General features: G+C 36.1%; 1 protein-coding gene across 1 annotated transcript in view; it reads right to left on the bottom strand.

Moving 5' to 3' along the window:
• ATRNL1 (attractin like 1) overlaps positions 1-20,078 on the bottom strand; it is a 498,994-nt gene that overhangs the window by 304,894 nt on the left and 174,022 nt on the right. Inside the window, exon 21 of the mRNA XM_005154514.3 lies at positions 14,529-14,581. Coding sequence (XP_005154571.2) covers positions 14,529-14,581 — 53 coding nt within the window. The remainder of the gene's footprint in view (positions 1-14,528; positions 14,582-20,078) is intronic.

Below are 20,078 nucleotides of genomic sequence, written 5' to 3'. Positions count from 1 at the left end.
AGTACTCAGCAGGGAGAGGGGACTTCTACAGTCTAATTTCTGTTTCAAGGCATCTTGTTTTCCTTGTGCATTAAAAATTATTGAATGAAGCAGAAAAAGAACATTGGGAGATAAAGACTACAGTACCATCCTGACATCATCAACGGTCAAATATAAATAGGATTTATGGTTATTGAGCCTTTTCACATCTCTATTTTGATTTTTTCAACACCCTTGACTGCTTTCACAGTCAAAAGAAGTCATTAAAATCAATTCAAAATGTCAGTAATGAGTGCATGTGAGAACAAACAATAATTAGGCAAAGAAAGCAATTTAATTAAATGAGGAAAATAAATTTCAAAGCAATCATTTAATCCTAGTATTGCTCTTAATTTTCAAGAAACTGTTCTCTTTCTTTAATGAAGACCCATGACTTTTAATATGGTTAATATGGGAATTTTAAACTCATAAGGAAAAGACCTGTTCCCTTACTCAAGCTTTTGTATTACAAGAAAATTTAGTGTTTTCTAAAATGCCAGTGTTCCTCAAAGAGCAAAGTCCAGATAGAAATCTTGACTTGGAATTCTACTTCAGTACTTCTGAGTGGCCCTACAACTCCCTGAGAACATATAATTACATTGGTAATTATTTCTAAAATCATTTAAAAAATTGGATATGTTTCATACAAATTAGTGATAGATTGATATTAAAAGGGTACATTAAAGAAGAATATTAAAACTGTAAAAAGAACCACTACTATCAAGGGTGTCTGTGGATTATTTTTGGGTGAATGCTCACTTAATGGGCAGCTATTCAACACTTTGTACTACATTCAGTACTTGGTGTTGGGCCCATGCCTCATTTAATACATACTACACAAACCCTTTTCTAAAGACAAGATTAGTTTCTCATGTGGATTTCTATAGTATTCAGCACTACCAGTTTCTGAGTTCTTCAGAAAAGTTAATGAATTCGTTACAACATTACTGAGAGATGAGCAGGCATTATTAGCCTCATTTTATAGGACACGGAAAGAAACAAAAAGACCAAGGACAAAAAGATCCATTAATCGTGAGTAACCAATCTGAAATACCTAGAGCCTGATTCTTCATAATATGTGAGTTATATAACACTACACACGATCATTCTTATTTTGCAGTTCCTTCCATCATTCACTGTAATTTGTTCAATTTTTACAAAAAAATGAAAAACAAGAAAGGAACATACGTTCATCTTTCCATTACATTATCACTGATTCTTTCCCTAAAAATTCATTCAGTGCATTGTAAAGGGAAAGTTCCTTGGGAAATAGTATGTAGCCATGTTATTAGTAGTTGTACAATCGTGCCCTAATAAAGAAGCAAATCAAAAATGACTGCACCAGCAAACTTAATTCTTCTGCTTTCCTGGTACCCACTGCCTGAACAGTCTGTTTCAATAAAAAGGTTTTATTAAGTAATTTTAAGAATCAGGTTGGAGTAAACTCTAGAGTAAACCACTTTACTCTTGAGCTAGCTTCTCCCATTCCCCCGATCTTTCCAGCAGAGCTTCCCAGTTCACTACATCTCAGCAAAGAGGGAACACTGAACCCCAGTTGGCAGAAAAGGAGCAAACCCATAAATCACGGGACAGATTCATGGACTTCGTATCTTTGGCCACTGTCCCTTCTCCCATTGCCTTTATCACACAGTTTCTTAAAACACATTTCTAAAACTGAACAACATGGCAAAAGATTTTCACACACACAGAATTTTGGAGAAATATATCTAGCATTTTGACTCCAAAACTGAAAGTTTAGCAAAAGTTCTAACCCAAAAGGACCGCACTGCCATGCGAGCAGAATATACAACCAGACCCACTCACAATATTGTCTCATTCCCAACTACAACCTAATGATCATATAACCTTTTTCTGAATACATTTTTTTCTGAATAGAAGATTTCTATTTTCTGAATAGAAAAACAGTGCTGTTCTATCTTAGCTTCATGAAATCATTTAAAGTTGTAAGAACCTCCCTCACGACTGCAACATCAGACCCATCACAGTCAGTCTTCCCACATTTTTCTATTTAGGGAAGTCTCTATTCATGCCAATTCTAAAATTCACAGTCTCACCTCCTCACTGCACAGGCTGTTTGTCTCTCTCCTGCTCTTTCTATTGATTATTCTCTATTTCCAGCAACAGTTTGTTGAGAACAGTCCTACTCACATTCTTCTTCATCAGCAAAACTCACACTGCTTTTGAAACCAAGTTCCATTATCAAATGCTATAAATCATATTCATTTGTGACCAAAATAAATTCTACTTTTATTATACCAAAGTTAGGGGGTTACCACCAGACCTATTTTCAGTCATGATAATTATTCTGAACTTTCAGAATAATTTCAGAGCAGCTGCCTGATTCAGTCCTCTGTTGTCTGTATCAAGCAGTCATCCACTGCCTCATTTTCATTGTTACACTGAAATATGTTGGTGTCTGACATTACTTGTCCATTGTGAGAAAACAAAAAGTCATTTACTATAAACTAGCAAAACTTGCATTTTTGCTGAATGCAATGAGTGCTGAACGAGCTTCAAAATACTTCAGCACTTACTATTTATACATCTTTTCCCATGTAAAGAAAGGGCATGCGAGAATGAATTTCACAGTAGTTCGAAGTTTAGAAAACTGGAAAATGACAAGTCATTGTTTCTTTTCTGTACGTCAAAAAATGTACTAGGTTAAAAAGCCCATTAAAAGATAGGGATTAGTGTCATAATCAGCAAATCTGGTAACTAATTTTATACAAAAATGTTTTATCTTCTGAAATTGTCAGCTGCCATTTGGACAGCTCTAATAAGTTGTCAGTTTTGATCATAGGGGAGGGCCAGATACAGAAAAAGCTGCCTTGTGTTACAATTTTATTTAGCTAATATGTTACTATATATAATTATGTCACTAATAGTACAGGCTTACTCTTTGTAGACTAAAACTTTCTGAAGATGATGTCGTCCTAAGAAAGATGCACAGAGCTTAGGTGAGTAACCCCTGATTCTCTCTACTGACTATGGAAATATCTAGAAGGTTATTTCAGGCTGGACACGTAAGTTTTAAGAAGCTTGTTGGTGAGATGCACTGCACTGTAAGCGCCATAGAAGTAAATACTTAGGTATGTCAATGTTACGATGAGCAAGGAAAGACTTGGTGCTGAAATCTAAAAACTGAAGAACATGTACAATTACCTGGGTTCTTTTAAGCATAGAAACTGAAGAGTAGATTCCTAAGGTTTTAAACCATGGACCACAGACAGGTGTCATTTTTTGCATGGATAGTTCACCAAATTCTTAACTGAAAATACTGCAACAACTGACAGGGTTTCTTTTAACAGCTGCAGACTCTTCTCAAGATCTCCCTACAACCATGGTCTATAGAGTTTGGAAACCAATGAACTAGAGAATTGCAATCAAAATATTAGTAAAAGAAAAAAAGCAAAGAAATGTGAGTGCATCAACTGGCAGTTATTAAAACATCAATTTTAGACAAAAGGTCTAGATGTCTCTGACGATGGAGCATTTCAAAGCTCATGGCACAAGCATCATGATTAGTCAAAAAATGTAAGTGTTATTATTTAATAGGAAGGACTGCTCAGGAAACGAGCTTTTGTCACAGCAGACATTCATTGTGATAGCTTAATTCTGGTAATATTCTGGCAGTGTTAGAAAAGTGGGAGAAAAGTACAAACAGAACAAAGAAAAAAGTAAAGCCTTACTAAAATATTATGGTAGAAATTCAAATTTATCTCTCCATGAAGTTTTCTTCATAATGATCTAGATGTATCACCGACTTTACAGCACTAATATTAACACTACAACTCTACCACGCAACAGCATTTTGCAATATACTAGCATCAACACTCCTTAACCTATTTCTAATTATTTTTCTCTAGTAATATACCCTATACACACTGAAGAGATCTTCAATCTCCTTGTTCTGACAACTGAAATCTCACATCTAAGAAACAACATTAAATTATCGTTTGACTTCATGTGTTATTGCCAAAGAGGGATGTTTCTTGTCATATCATTAATTAAAGCAGTCAAATTTTAACGTTATTTTAAATCTTGCCTTAAAACTTTCAGTTTACTTTATAATCCCTACAAATTGGGTAATATGGTTCCTTTTAAAAATGAAGAACTTGATTTTTATTTCTAACAAGGATCGATGCCCATAATATGGACACGGCAAAAGTGTTAATAATATTTTTAAGCTGCTTATGCTTTTATACATGTATATGCTCAAGTTTTCAGATGAATTCCAAAGATTCAGAAGTTATTCACACAATAACTTCTATGTGGATTTTTAGCAGAGTTTTTATCCTGGTTCTTGAATAATTAAACACAGGTCTCAGCCACAGAAGCAACCCCTAGCTGATTCAGCCTTACAAGAAGACAGAACATGCACTTCCTAAACTGGCTATAAATATACAAAAATAAGTAGGTGTTCCTGTAATATCTTGACGGTTTCAAAATTCTCTTATTTCCTTTTTCTCATTATTTAGTTGAACTTTGCTTAAGAAACCTTAAATCTACAGTCCAAATGTCAGATCTTACCCCATGTTGCTTGACTCCGCGTGATTTGTACAAAATACACAATGTAAATTGAAGTTGAGATGTTTCAACTTTGCTAATATTCTTTGCTGTTTCTCAAACAATTTTAACATGTTAGTTTTGAGAACCAAAACCTCTAATAGCAAATAAATCCAGAACTCCTTTCTGCAAAAAATGCACTTCATACTGAACAGAAATGATGCCTGTCATATACCTTGCTGTGCAGCCTCTATCTTAAAGTCGTGAACTGCAACAGGCACTTGTATTGTAAAAGATGTAATATGCTAAATTGCCATACTTGCACAATGGACAGTAGAAATGCTTTTGGCATTACAACTCTATAAAGAAGATGTAACACAAGCATCTTTTAATGTAAAACATCACTGGGTATATTTAAGTAAAATCTGTTGATTTAAATACTAACTTTCTCACTGGTTTTACTCATGCCAAGAACTGAGCGCCAATTCAGCAACGACCACTGATGGCATATTAACATTCCAAACATTCACAAATGAGATTGCATATCTGTAATAATGCCTAATCCAGACTATGAACCCTTTAAAACAGATAGAGGATTAAATACTTCAACCCTCAGTATAAAGTACAGAGTGACAAACTTGAGAAAAAAGAAACCCAGATTCTCTTCCCCACTTCCTACAAATTTAACTTGTAGAGCTGGCAGTTAAGCACGTAAAATAAACTGTCTGGTTAAACTAAGCAAATGGAAAGAACAGGGAAAGGAGAAATGGAGCCCAGAAGGCTGTTTTTCTCAACTCCACCACAGTAACCCACTCTTCAGAGGAGATTTATTCTTTGCCTGAGAGAGGGAACGTTGGCCACCACAGCAGGGCTCACTGACTGCTTTTTGAAAGTGACTTGGAAAACTCAATTTCCACCTCAAACAGCTGCCAGACATTAAAAGAAATATTCTGTTTCCCTAGCACTATTTTTTCTATAAACTAGGAACTAGATACGGCTGTGCTTTCATTAATTCATGGCTTTCTTTGGCCACGGGAAGAAAGTACCAGTAACCAGAACGCACAAGCAGAATAAACCTCTTCCTCCTTCATTGTTCTTTTTGTTCATTTGGTTGGTTGCTTGGCTTTTTCAGATTATTAGTTTAATACAGAACAACTGATAGATTCCACTACTCTGTGACAGATTTCAGGCACAAACATTCTGACACAGCTTTTTTAGGAAGTGAATTATCATGTAAAAAGGAACAGCAAACTACAACAGCAAATACTGGCAGTCTATTTGTTCTTGGTATCTGAAAAATGCTGATTGTTCCCATCACCTATACCTGACCTTCATGGACTGTACAATGTAGTAGGCAGGCAATCCTTGCCAAAGAACATGAAGTAGGTGACATATTTGCATGATGTAGTTGTACATCGTCTTCCCTAGATGAATTTCATTTTCCTCTTTCCACCATTTAGTTCATTCTAATAATGACATCTCTTTATTCACTATAGCAGGTTGCTCCAAGCCCCATCCAACCTGGCCTTGAACACTGTCAAGGATGCGGCAGCCACAGCTTCCCTGGGGAACTTGTGCCAGTGTCTCTCCACTTCTCTTTCATTAGCCATTCCTAGTGCCATGAAAGCCTTTAACACTTAAAAATCTGCTAGCCTGTGGTATCTATTTCTACTCAACAAGAGTAGAATTCTAAAATTCTTATTTTACTGATGAAAAAATTGTTAGATATTTGCCATTTTAAGATTTTTCTTTCCACATTTTGCATAGCTTGTAACTTTTCCAAAATTATTCTGATGGCCTTGGCATTTCCTTAAGGGGGTAACACAGTAAAGCATATTTATTTACCCATAACATAAAAAGACAAATCAAATACAGATATATTACTTCTCTACCAATATATCTTGATATTCCTTGACAGACACATTTTTCAACTTTTCCTTAATGTCTTGTTTGCTATTGTATCTATTTTGCTAGCGTATATACTGCTGCTTTTTGACCTCTCACAGTTTGCTCTTCTATTTCATGTCAGCATTACACTTTATATCAAGGGACTAGCAAATTACACTTTCGTGTCAATGAGTTATATTTCTAGAATGTATTTTAAAACAATATTCACAATTCAAGCTAAGAAAAGTGACAATAAATTAATATCAAGGACTCATAGGCTACTTTAGACTATGCTGAAATTGAGCTGAGTTAGCCAGTCAGAAAGCTGAACAATGTGACAACGTCCACATTTTACCTAATATAAGATTTGTTAAAGTTTATGCAACCTAAGATCTTGAGACAGAAATTACACTCAATTTATTTAAGCTATCCTACAGAGCTCATCGTTCAAATACTCTGCAAGGGCTTTACAACACTAAAACTGAGGCTGCTATCTTGACTTTTACAACATGTGGGCTAGGATGAGGTGGTTCAGGACCCAACACAAGTGAAGAGCATACCTTACAATAACTAGCCAGCTGCATCAGTTGTTCAGCCTGTAATAATGGAAAAGGCTAAACTATCCTCAAGTGCTTCATACTTGCCAGTGGAGAAGAGTACCCCAGTTGACACGGAATACCTAAGCTTCTCCAAGAACTCCCAGTCAGAGGAATCAACACAAATTCTCTCACAAACCATAAGTCACTTACTGGAGTCAGGGTGGGGTTTTTTTCCTATTTCAATTGGTTCAAGACTTCAGAACACATTGCTCCTTGAAGTTCCCCTGATCAAGAATTCTGTCTTTTCCCTGGCAAGTCAGCACAGGAAGCAATGTAAGTGTAAAACCAGCACAAAGGCTTTCCCTTCACTGTCAGAAGGGAAAGGAAAGGGCCACTGATGGATCCTTTACTATGCCATTTACTTCTTGCAACTCCAGTCTTGGGGAGCTCTGAGGTCTCCCGGGTGTTTGAGGAGTGACAGCTTCTGTCTTTGTAGACAGGTTAGGGAAACAAACAGTCACAGCACACTGCATATAAAGCAAAAGGATTCAGAAAGTATTCAACCCTATGAAACCTAGCTCAACATACAGACAAAATAATTGTACATATGTAGATATTTGCATCAGTTTCCTTCACATTAAAAAACTGCTTCACATATGGGCTACAGTCCCACACAAAGCAAGGTGTTTCTTCTGAATGAGTTTCCCAAGCCATTGAGTCTCTCTCACTCTTGCCTCATTCAGATTTTCAAAACTTAGAGTTCCATAAATAACCATAATTCACACTGCTTTAAATTTTTATGCAATAGGTAAATTTATGGTAATTGGTATTTTACTCTAATACTACATACTATGTTTGCAAGACAAATATAAATAATATAAAAAATAATTATGCAACCTGCGGAACAGCCTCTCAGGTGATGAAGGCCCATAGGTCACACTTTTATTTGCATACATTACAATGCATGTTTATCTATTATTATCTTCTGCTTAGCAGTTAGGAAGCTAGATTATCCAGTGTAGTGGCATCTTCTTTTGACTTAGGAGTCAAAATAAGTAGTCACTACAATCTAAATAAGTAGTCACTACAAGGACTTTGTCTATTTTGGCAAAAGTTATTAGTGTCAATAAGGGGATGCCAATCAGTAAAGTCAGTGATACATCAGCAAAAGCTATCAGAGAAAGCAAATAATCTTCATTTTAAAAAGGGGGGTTTAAAAAAAGCAAATCCCCAATATTAAGTAAATACATACACCCAAATACTGTTCAATTCACAGCAAAGTCTGAAAATGATTGGCAGCAAAACTGCTTCTTTAGCCTGCCCAATAAAGCCGCAAAGCCAACCCAGCATTTGGCAAATGGGTACGCAGAGCCTGGGGTGAGACCATAATACTTAATTAGGAGTTTCAGATTCTTGGTGTGGTTATTGTTTTAATTCTCTGGAAGGCAACAGTTGGTTTGTTTACTTTAGACAGTTTGGTTATTTTAGCTCAGGGCAAAGACTCCATTTGTCTGTTGCTCTTTATGCGTTCTAAGTTGGTAGGTTCATTGAGGCTAATCTTGTCTCAAACCATCCTAGAATTGTCTGATTTAAACTATGATCTGTTCCACAAGACTCTTTAAACACTAAGAAGATTTCTTTTTAAATAGAATTTATTTGTATAAGCCCATATATTCAAAAGAGAATGTGAATCATTATTGTTATTGTATTGATAAATACTAAACATTGCTTCAGTTTGTATCAAAGTCAATCAGTGTTAGACACAATTGGTGGAACTTGTTATTTTAAGTCAAGCATGAGTGTTTACAGCTTCAATATGTATTTAGTTTAATGTTGTCCCAAAAGAAAACATGAATTCTACAAATCAGTAGCAAAGCATCTAACTGCTGCTATACATCTCACAACTCCACTAAAATAAACATCTTTTTCATAGCTAAAATTTATTGTTTATACCCTTTAAGTTTCAACATAATTTTTAAAGATCTGGAAAATCTTCACTAACAGTTTTATTAAAATTGCTACTTGCTATTTATCTTCTAAAATACTCTCCTTGGAATGTTCTTGAGTTTGTTTTTTCTCTAAGCATAGCAAGTCTGCCACCTAGTGCTTTATGGGTACCTGTAGTACACATTTTATTTGATATTATATTTTTCTTCATTTCAATATCAGATGCCATGCTCCAAGTCCCTGAATGCATATACATGACATGGATGTTGGCCTGCACACACTCAGGGTGCTCAAAACTCACATTGCGTTTTCTTACTGACAGGTTACCTTACATGTTTCAACAGCTATTAGGCCATACTTGCATTTCTTGACTAGCATGCAACCATCTTATACTGTGCTCTTTGCTGTCAGATCTGAATGTCCACAGCAATTTTAAAAGGAAAAACCTGCAATTTATTTTATAAAAAACAAAATTAAAAAATAATATATTATGTAAGTATAGGATGAGAAATATTAGGGAAGCCAATGTGTCTTCAGCCCTGTACTATCACAGTATGGCACTGGAGACAGGCACACCTTAGAATGGGCTCTGAGCTAGTTGCTGCTGAGATTAACTTCTTAAGATCCAGGAACAACTCTTTCTTGGTGGCAACCTACATGTAAGAATAGAGCTGAGAAATGATGAGGAAAAGGAAGCATAAAATAGATTTCAAGCATCAGGGCTGGAGCAGCCCAGGAAGTGATTTATGGTAAATTCCAGTGTGCTACTCACAAACCGAGAGCATCCAGAGCCAAGTTTCATCCAGATCCAGCACCCATCTGTCCCTAGAACTATTCTTTTTGCAGAAGCTTTTCATGTCTACTCTTCCATGAAGACCTAGAGTGCTCAAAGTTTCACCTACTGAAGCGTGCTGCCCTGCAGCACATTACTGCTGACTATTTTAACCCAGGAATAATAAAAAATGCTTCTAAAAGTTATTTCTTAAAGGGTGAAAGGGAATAAGAAACTGAAATATTTAAATCCACATGCATTTTTTTCAACTGTGTTTTCATAACTGGTACTAGATTGGTCTTAGCTAGGAAATGTTAGTGGAATAAGCAACTCAAGAATTCATCTGGGACTTCTAACAACGACACAGGCAAACAATACAATTTACACTCACAGTACCGATTTGCTGTATGCTTTTGCGTGTAGTGGTGTTAGACTCTATCACTTGTACTTCTTGTTTAAAACATGGCATTGAAACCACAACACTCAATGTACGTAAACCAAACATTTTGGAAAGATTTTTACCTTAGTAATATAGATAGCTAAAAGTTTAAGAAGAAAAGGATCACATTCTTTCAAAACAAGTGGTTTTTAGCAAGCCTATAATTCACCCTCTGTATAGTAATAAACCATGACTTGTAAATTTAAACTCTCATTTTCTCTAGAACACTGGTTTAGCTATTTCTCCATTTATGATTTAAAGCTTTGTGTCTGTATATAACCCAGATCAAAATCACAGAAGTGGCATTTACCCCAGTGATTCCTCCCAATCAGTCTAAAACCATCTGTTTTGGCTGTATGTTTCTTTGCACCCAGGATCACTGCTTCCGACAGCAGTGTATTTCTAATGCTGATGTGCGAAGAACTAATCCAGCCATTTGGATGCATACTTTGCTATCTAGGTGTCACTGTTATACATCATGCAGGCTGAGATACCAAAAACCAATGGCAACAACAGATACGAATACATCTTGACAAAATGGGGTATTTATGGTTTGTGTACATGCATAAGTCAGCTGCATAACCACCTCTGGCCTCCACTCAGAATTCATTTATATGGATTGAATTAGCTTCCAATCATTCACAGAAAGATTGGCTTTCAACAGAAAGGCCTTGGGATACAGAGCCTCCCTACCAGAATTACACAGAAACCATCCAGAAGCAGACTTATACACAATCTACAAGAATATCTATGTGGACAAACAGAACTGTGGCTTTTAAATTCATGAAGCTTTCTTTTGTATTCATATCCTTCTTTTTATTAAGTGCAAGAAATCTTTCATAACATTTCCTCTGCTATTCCTAAGCAATGGCATATCAAACACTTTTGGATCAAGAAATCCTTCCACTCAAAAAGTCCCTGAGCTGCAAATTGTTGGAGGTAAAGAGAGAAACAGCACTGCTTGTCCATTTGCTATATTCTTTCCCAAGCATTCATATTCAGCCTCTACTGACAACAGGGTACTAGAATAGACAGACTATTACACAGCTGCTCGTGCATTCTTATGCATTCTACATTTTTCTAACTTTTATATCTATGAAGCTTTTTCTTACTCTCTTACTCAGAGAAGTTTGTTCTCTCTGCTTTTTCAATACAATGAAGTCATTAAATAAAAATAGTTTTAATAGAATCAATGGGTGACAATTTTCACACATCCTAGATACTACAGTATTGCACATTCTATTATGCATTTCCTACTCTACTTTTATTATGTTTTGATAATTTAAAGTAGAAAAACTACTCACATCCAGTACTGTCATGTTTTCAAATGCTGTAATAGACTGAACCTGATGTTTAGCAAACTGCTTCTGTTATCCCTATGACTTGATGGCTTCACTACTTTCTCTTTTGGTGTAGTATTTGTATTTAGAAGTCCCTGCAGTGTTGCAGTATGTTACTTCCTATATAAATCTCATTCTTTTTGATCATGCTAGACCTGTTTTCCCATGTTTTCATTTGTGCTGATTGACTTCTCCAATTACAACACAAGCCATGTACAGTACTAATATTCTGTTTACTCTCCTACATCACTAGAAAAGGAAATAAGGAAGAAGCTAAAATGATCTGTCCTATCTCACCGGCTAACTCTAACTTGAGAGTTTACTTACTATCTAAATTGATAGTCTATTGTTGTTAATACCAGTATGTACATCATCACCAGTCCATTCTCCTTCCTAGGCTTGAAGATAGCAGTAACTGGCAAGAGGGAGGACTAGGCAAGAACTAGGTAAACTGGGCAGAGAGATGAAAGAGGAAACCAGCTGAACTTTTATAGGGCAGTGGCCATTCACAGTACCACGAATTGCAGGAAGTTCCTCTAAGGCAACAAGCATTCTCAACCCATATTCTGCTGTTAAAGAGGAATTGATGTCATCCAATATCATACAAGAGTTGGGCATATCCTCAGAACTTAACTCTAAGGTTCTGGCTAAGGAAAGCATTCCACTTTGGGGCAGTATTTCCACAAGTGGAAAAAAAAAAAAAAAAACAAAAATACAAAATTTGAACACTTAAAAATGGTCATTTTGAGGATGTCTAAATTCAGGCATATGGCTAAAAGCTTTCCTGAAGAAAATCCCAACCATAGAACAAACTACAAGTTGTATTCTTATTTTCCGATCATTTTCTGATTTTTGATTCTGAGTCAGAGAAACAAATGTGGCTAGATTTTTTCTCATAACCTGACACTGCTCATAAGTATATGCAATTTGCTTACGCTCCATCTTTTTCTCCCTCCTGAGCAATAACTATTCCTGGGCTGTAAAAGTAAGAATATTCCTCACTTCAAGGAGAAGGAGAAGTAGAAGCACCTAAAGAGAAAATTTCTTACAGAGTACTGAAATAAACACAAAAATATCACCCAAATATCTGGCTTGTACAAAAGCAAAATATTTTCTTATAGTCCATGGTACAGCCATATTTTAAAATACATCTGTAGATAAGAAACTGGAACATCTCTTTATGACAGATATGTATTTTCATACATGATTTAGCAGGTAATGGATGGCGCTGATAAGCAATTGTCATTGAAATCTGAGGTCAGTCAGTTATCCACAAATTAACAATTTCCCATTATGGTGCATCAGCCACCAAATGCAAGAAATAAAGAACTCAATTATTTTGAATTAGCACAGGCTCCTTCACACCTCCAGATAAAGTAACTCTGGAAATCATTTATATAGGCTATTTTAAATGATTAAAAGTATTAAAAGAAGATTTGTCATTCTAAGACAACAAGATCTTTAAACTATTCTGAAATCTGACAGAAGACAAATAATAGTAGTGAGTGAAAGGTGAAAGAGTATCTTGAATATAGCTCAATTTGTCTCCAACATGATTTATAGAGCCAACCTGCAACATAATAGCAAAAAAATAAGGTTTTTCATGGAGGTGGCTGAGGTCCACAAATCTCATTATTGTCATTTCTTTTCCACCTCTCAAATGTAATAACATTTATTTTTAAAGGACAAAATAAATATGGATACACATATCAAAAAGTGTATATGGCACTCTCTTCACAGCATGAGCTTCTTGTGTACCCATTATCTAGCTTTAAATCTACAAGATTTATAAAGTTCCTAGATAAAAGTTTAACTCCTCTGAATACTGAAATGTGTTTTAAAGCAAGAAAAATTCCTTATGCAACAAATAACAAATGCAACAAATAAACAATTGAATTTACTGATCAACAGTATCTTTGGAACACAGTTTTAAGGAGTATTCCAGTTTAAAGAATTCCATTGGAACTTAACCTGCCTGTTAGAATAAAAAAAAAACAAACCCACACCACGTTTCTTTAAAGCCTGGCAAGAAGAGTAAATGTTTTAGGCCTAGGTGTATGTCAGCATCTGTAATGTAGCATGTGTCTATTTTGCTCTGTAAAACATACCTTGCAGATGCAAATCATTTAAGGTAGAAAAGAAACATTAGTAAAGAAATGTTCATTTATTAGGTAAATGATGCCTTAAAGAGATCCTAAATGGAAGCTTCTGTGTATATTCTACAATGAAATGCTAAAAGACCAAAACTCAGAATGAATGACATACATATATTCAGAGATACGTATTTGTGTAATTTAAATTTCAGGCAAGGATGCTGTTAGGAAGCTATAGACAAATTGATACAATTGTCAGACATTGAGCAGGTATGTGGAAAAGTTGCAAAAGGTAAAATAGTGTTCTCCAATATTCCATATGTTTTTATGATGATTAAAATTACTATTTAGCATCAATACTGGCACAACAAAATTGGCACAGCTCACTAAGGGATTTCTGCGCATGGGTAATATGTATCTTCATCCCTTCAGGTCTTCCACTATGACTATGAAGATGCAATGCTTTAAAGTAACTTTGCCAGAGGCACCTTTTGTACAACAATAAGAACATAAAGACAAGACACAGTATCATTTTATGGTACTCTGGAGAGCAGCTGTGTAGCATGTCCCTGGGAGAAAGACTGCCTAACTATTCAAAACATCCCCAGAAAGCAGTGCTGCTTAGCATCTTTGCATTTCCCCACTACTAATTCTGTCTCATAAACAATGATACAAGCACTTATCCCCTTCATTCACATATGTTGAGGTACAGAGAATAACCCAATGGCTTGGTCATTCCCTCTAACCTAGGCATAAGGAATCAACTTCTAGTAGACTTTAAGTTTCATGCTGGTGGATAAAGTAACAGAGAAGCCTAGTGGAGCATTTTATTTTTCAGTCACAATATCAACATGCCCAACTTCAGAAAAATCTTAAGAAAAATATTTTGGTTTTCTAAGGAAATAAAATTATCACATAATATTTTAAAGCATTTACGTACTGAATATTAAAAATATAAGTACTCACAGTAGCATGTTCCCCTAAGTGGATTTCCAAGATACCTATTTTCAGAGTCACAGCTGCAGGGGGAAAAAAGACAAAACCAAACATTCCCATTAAATACGGTATAGTCTTAACAAAAATGCAGCTAGAATATTTATTCCAAATAGCATAACTTTCATTACTAGTAGCACAGTTACATGAAAATAAGAATTGATAGGTTTGTAATTAGGGTGTGCTACTTTCCAGAGACACCTTTCCTTATAAAAGAAACCCAGAATCACTAGGCTCTTGAATAAGGCACTTATTCAAGTGATGTGCTTAAAGATGATGCCTAATGTAGGACTTGCTATAGGTGGTATGTCTCCACCAATGAACAGGCAGCCAGCCAGGGAGGCCAAGCACTGGATCCCTCACTATTCATGCCACTTCAGTGATACCCTACTCCTTTGGCTGGTTTTGATCTGGCCCTCTCCAAGACAGCAGCTGAGCATCCATGAGGGGGGTCACTGACTGCAGACAGCGTCCCCAGATACATCTTCCTCTAACACGCACAGCTCTGAAACACCATGAGACCTGGCTTTGCACCCTCAGTTACCTTCCACACCTTTTCACACCATCCCTTCAGCAATGGAACATATGTTTTCCATTTCCAGCCACACAAACACCACTCTGGTAGGCTGCAATACCTCCATATTATTTCCAACTCTTCCAAAATATCCCTAAACTCCCGAGCCAGTAATTGCAGCTGTATCTGTAGCACTGTAAGCACAGCAGTCTGTCAGTTACTTAGCTTCTCTAGACTTCAGAAGTAATTGCTTCCTTCATCAACCATCTAGGGCAGTAGGTGAAATTTAGACTGAATACAATGTACTGATGCTGCTGACAAAATGTGTACATGTAGGAGCTGGAGACACATCTTTATTGATAAGATATACAGTTATTTTCAGAGGCATGAAATATCCCATCGGATTTCAAAGTGATCAAATTGAGTCACACCAAATTTCTCTAAAAATGCCAACTACCTTGATAGAAAATGATTATTCTGCTTTTGATTTTCTTGGCTATTCCTCAGAAGTCTCCAGCAAGATTACAATTTTCTATTAAATGCACAGAATGATTCCTAAAACAAAGAGAAAGCTTATCACTGCCTATTAAATTAAACAGAAATATTTTCCCAGAGGAAATCTGGATCATTTAATAGCTTGGACTAAATCTTCATTATTTTGTTTTAAGAAATTTAAATTGCAATAATATTTTTTGAGTTACTTGTAATATGTAAAACACTTTCTAATTTAAATGCCACATCATTTAACAAGTTGCAGACTGTAGAATATTGTTTGTCTTTCTGTTGGTCTCTTCAATAGCTTCCAACTGATAATTCTTAACATGCTGTTAAAAAATAGGTAGAGAATCTCCTTGACCCTTGCTCACTCCTGGTCTCATGTCAGCGTGAGAACTCTACACACAATCAACTATAAAGACATTCAGTATTTTTTTTAATAGAGATACACTTTTGCTGTAACCCCAAGAAACCATAGAACTCTATGTTTCAACTCTAACTGCAGCCCACACTTTGTGCTCTTGTCCACACAGACCCATCAGCGCTACAGTCCTTTCTCAGAATTTAGAAGTAGGATTGATGCTTGAGTATCTCTCTTGCATGTATAAAGGAAAGGAGAAAATGATCTCAAGTACTAATACTAGTCTGCTGACATGGTTTTCTTCTAAAAGCCACAAAACACTAACTAAACTCTTCAACCTCACTACTTAAAACAGATGAGGCTTGTAAAACTAGACTTGTGTGTCTGGAAGTCTCTTTAGGTTGGCAAATTTGAAAGAAGGAGCTTAAGGGAAAAGAATCACTTTTGAATGAAGAAATTAAAAGAATTTCCTTTTCTTGTAAGTCAGATTGTCACATAAATGAGACAATACATCATGTAATGAATAACAACTTGATAGATACTACTGTAAGAGGATTTTTTTTCCTTTTTAATTGTTTGAAAGAAAAAGTAGAATATTAAATATAGGCAGTATTCAGAATATGTTGGGGTTTTATACTCAAACACACAAATATATTTTATATAAATAACTGTATATTCAGAGGCTAAGGAAGATGGCAAGAAAACTACCCTGCTGCTTACTGATAAAGGCATGATTTATGTATGAAATGGAAGAGCAATGTCCTACCACCAGTAGCAATAAGCCGTGCAACCTTCCCTCAGGAGAGACTAAACAAATTCTGCTGTGAACTCTTGCTGGCCACAGCATCCACCTGTGGTGATCTGACCCAGGGTCTAAAAGAAGCTTGGTTTGCTCCTAACACAAACCAGGACATTCTTTTTATTTTTACTTAAATCTTTAAAATCTTTATTAAAAAAAGAATGTTGTTTGCATACAGCTTCCCTTTCCCATTCAGCTATTCCTCTAATCAGATGAAGCCATCTCCTGTGGATCAATAATTACCAGAACCTAGGGATTTCCAGCATCACATATACCTTTCTGGGATTTTCATTTCTATTACTGGAAAAACACATGAATACATAAATTAAAAATCTCTACAAAATCCGTTTAATGCATCACAGGTTTCACTACTTAAAAGAATGCACAAAAGAATGGTTAATACAAAAATTACTAGGTAAGGAATATTTTACAATATACAAGTATTCGTAAGTATTCATTTAAATCCAAATAATTGCTAATTCTCTGACAATTATAGAAGTGACCTTCAAGATTCTGAAAGAGAAAATGGCAATGCAATTTTACAGGCAGCATTTCACTTGTTTCAGCACAATGCATGATGAAATTATAAAATAAAAACAGACAGTGAATTCCACCACAGCACACTATTTATATATATTATCATATATATTATACTTTCTGTATTGGGAGCCTCACGGAAGTCACTGTACTCAAGGACCTAGTGATCTTGGAAAAGGCATGTCTGATGCACTGGTCCTTGTTTGCCTGGCTCAGGAAGCCCATTTGTGAGCATGGGTAAGGGAAGATGTTGGACAGCCCTAAGCCAGCCTGCGCTGTGTGCTGCTGGGTGTTACCAAAGAACCTTCCAGTTTATCAGGAGGAAATGCATGTTTTTGTTTCTACACAAGACAAAAGGCACCAGGGTATGGGAGGGAGAAGGCACCTCCCCATAGACAGGATCTGTGCAGCACACCAGGAGAAAATCCATGCTGAGTCCATCCAGTAATGGATGCACATGAGGTTCACAGCAATGGGGCACAAGATTCACCTGATATCAGTACTCCTCTTTTTATTCCATCTTATTAAAACAGCTATTTATTATGCCATTTGTTGCCAGACCTTACCCTGCACCATCTCTTTCACTTCCTCACTGCAGAACACCTTCATAATGTATATTAGGAATAGCATGAAGTAGAGTTCTTAGTAGTCAGAGAAACTTGCTTTAATTCAAATTAAAATTGCCACTTAAAACCTTAGTTTTCAGTGGAATGAAAAGATGAAATAGGATTAGGAATACATCTAAAATTATTCACATGAGAACATATGCTAGGCTCCGAATAAATTTAGCATTGTCTTTTAATCCCATCCTATTTCATTAAGCGTATGTATTGCTCTGCATTAGTCACTAATTATGGTTCCAATTACAAAATTTCCTATTCCCTGAATTGTTTCCTTATGAGCTTTACTCATTGTAGTAATTTTTGCAGCTTTTCCAAAAGCCACCACACATTTGACCATATGTGAAGCATAATATACACCTCATATCTGCGAAATGGGAGCTACATTCCTTATTTTATGTGCCATAGGGCTATGATCATTTGCTTTAAGTGGTGATAATGAACGAGCAGTTCCACTCTGGCATGACTCCAAAGACACAACTCCCATTTACAAGGACAAATGGAGGAAGGCTCCTCCCAGGTTAGGTACAAATTCTATGGTTTGTTCCAATACAAAAGTATTCAATTCATCAAGGTCACTGACCTTCTGATGGCCTGCTATTAGCAGTTACTCCCCAGCCTCTCCCTCAATTATCCTTTCAAAACTCAACCATTTTCTTTCACTTTCTTTTTTTTTCCCCAGATTTTTTCGAAGTTAAAAATAAAAGTTATGGACAAATGCATTAAAAAACCACCCACTTCTCTCATGTTTATGATGAAGTGATTGATAATTTCTGGCTTTCTCTTTAAATACCATAAATTTCTCCAAAAAAAAACACATCTACAAGATTCACAGATTTGGGCTTATTTTAATGAATGAATTAAAAGCTTTTTTGTAAGAGAGTTTACAAATAACCCTCTGTTAAAGCTTAACAATATGTATGATCTCATGCACTGTATCTGCATCTTCCAAACTTAATAAAGCTAAGGAACCAGCAGTAGACATATATATATATATGTCTGATCTTATTGTCCTTCCTATTACCTCCATTAAGGAAGGGTACACCTTCAAGCTTCTCAAGAAAACTGTCAGAATATAACACCAACCTACAGCTACAGCTTTATAGGCAAGCAAACATCATATGGAAATCTTCTTATAACAGTTCATCTAACCTTTCTTCACAAAGACAGGATTCTTTTGTAGTTCTGCTGCCACCACTGATAGGTAAACCTTTTCCTCCAATTCAGTTACAAGCAAAGGAAAAGAGAAACAGGGAAAGAGTAACCTACAGCTGGTATTTCCTCTACCAGAGTTTGACTTTCACGCCAAACTCCCAGGAAAGACAAAAATGTATGTCAGACCACTCTAAAAGACAATATTCTTTTATTCAACTGATTCCCTGCTGAAGCAGTTGTATCTTGTTCCTGGCCCAGGCACAGTCTTGTCAACTATATTCAGTAAATATTTATGACCCTTACCTCACATTTTGTCCTTGCAAATGAACACAGACCACTTCCACAGAGTCTGTGGAAGAACAGTCACCTTTCTTATCTACAACTTGTTACAAATGGGCCTGGGATTTTACCTAGGTTCTCAGAATTGAACCTACAAGAGGTTCCTGATCAGTAAAGGCTAATGGACTTAGCAGACCTTGATCCTGACTGGTGCCTTGCCCCAGGTTTTAGAGGAGTCAGAATACCTTTTAGGACTACTGTTCAATTTCTGCTCAACTTCATTCTAGCTTTTACTCCTCCTTCTGTACCCCATCTCCCCTATCTAGCCAGTGGTCTTGCTTCTGCTGTTCTCCTTACCAAATTCTGATCTTGCCCCAGTTCCTAATGTTGCACAACAGGCTCCTGTGTTTGTTCTACTTTCCTGCTACCACATTGGTATGATGTTACGGGGCTTTTGAATAGTGGAATACTATTTAACGTAACATAGTTTGTTTACCTGGGACATTTCGGAACCAAAGTTCAAACACTTTTTGTAAAGTTAAACTTAAGACTTCTCTAGTCATATGGTTAGGACTGTGGCGTCATAAGTGGGCTATGAAGAATTACTAAATGCTATACTACTACATGCTCAGCATTAAAAATATGTCCATGGTGCTATGACTGCGGCTTTTGCAGATACTTATAGCTGATGAACCTTTACTAATCAGTGTAGTACCACTTAGCACAGATTCACACACAGGTATTTACCTTTCTTGTTAATTAC

The sequence above is a fragment of the Melopsittacus undulatus genome, chromosome 4 (genome assembly GCF_012275295.1).
Source record: "Melopsittacus undulatus isolate bMelUnd1 chromosome 4, bMelUnd1.mat.Z, whole genome shotgun sequence".
NCBI lineage: Eukaryota > Metazoa > Chordata > Aves > Psittaciformes > Psittaculidae > Melopsittacus > Melopsittacus undulatus.
Note: the sequence above shows the minus strand (reverse complement) of the source record. Positions and strands in the feature narration are given on the sequence as shown.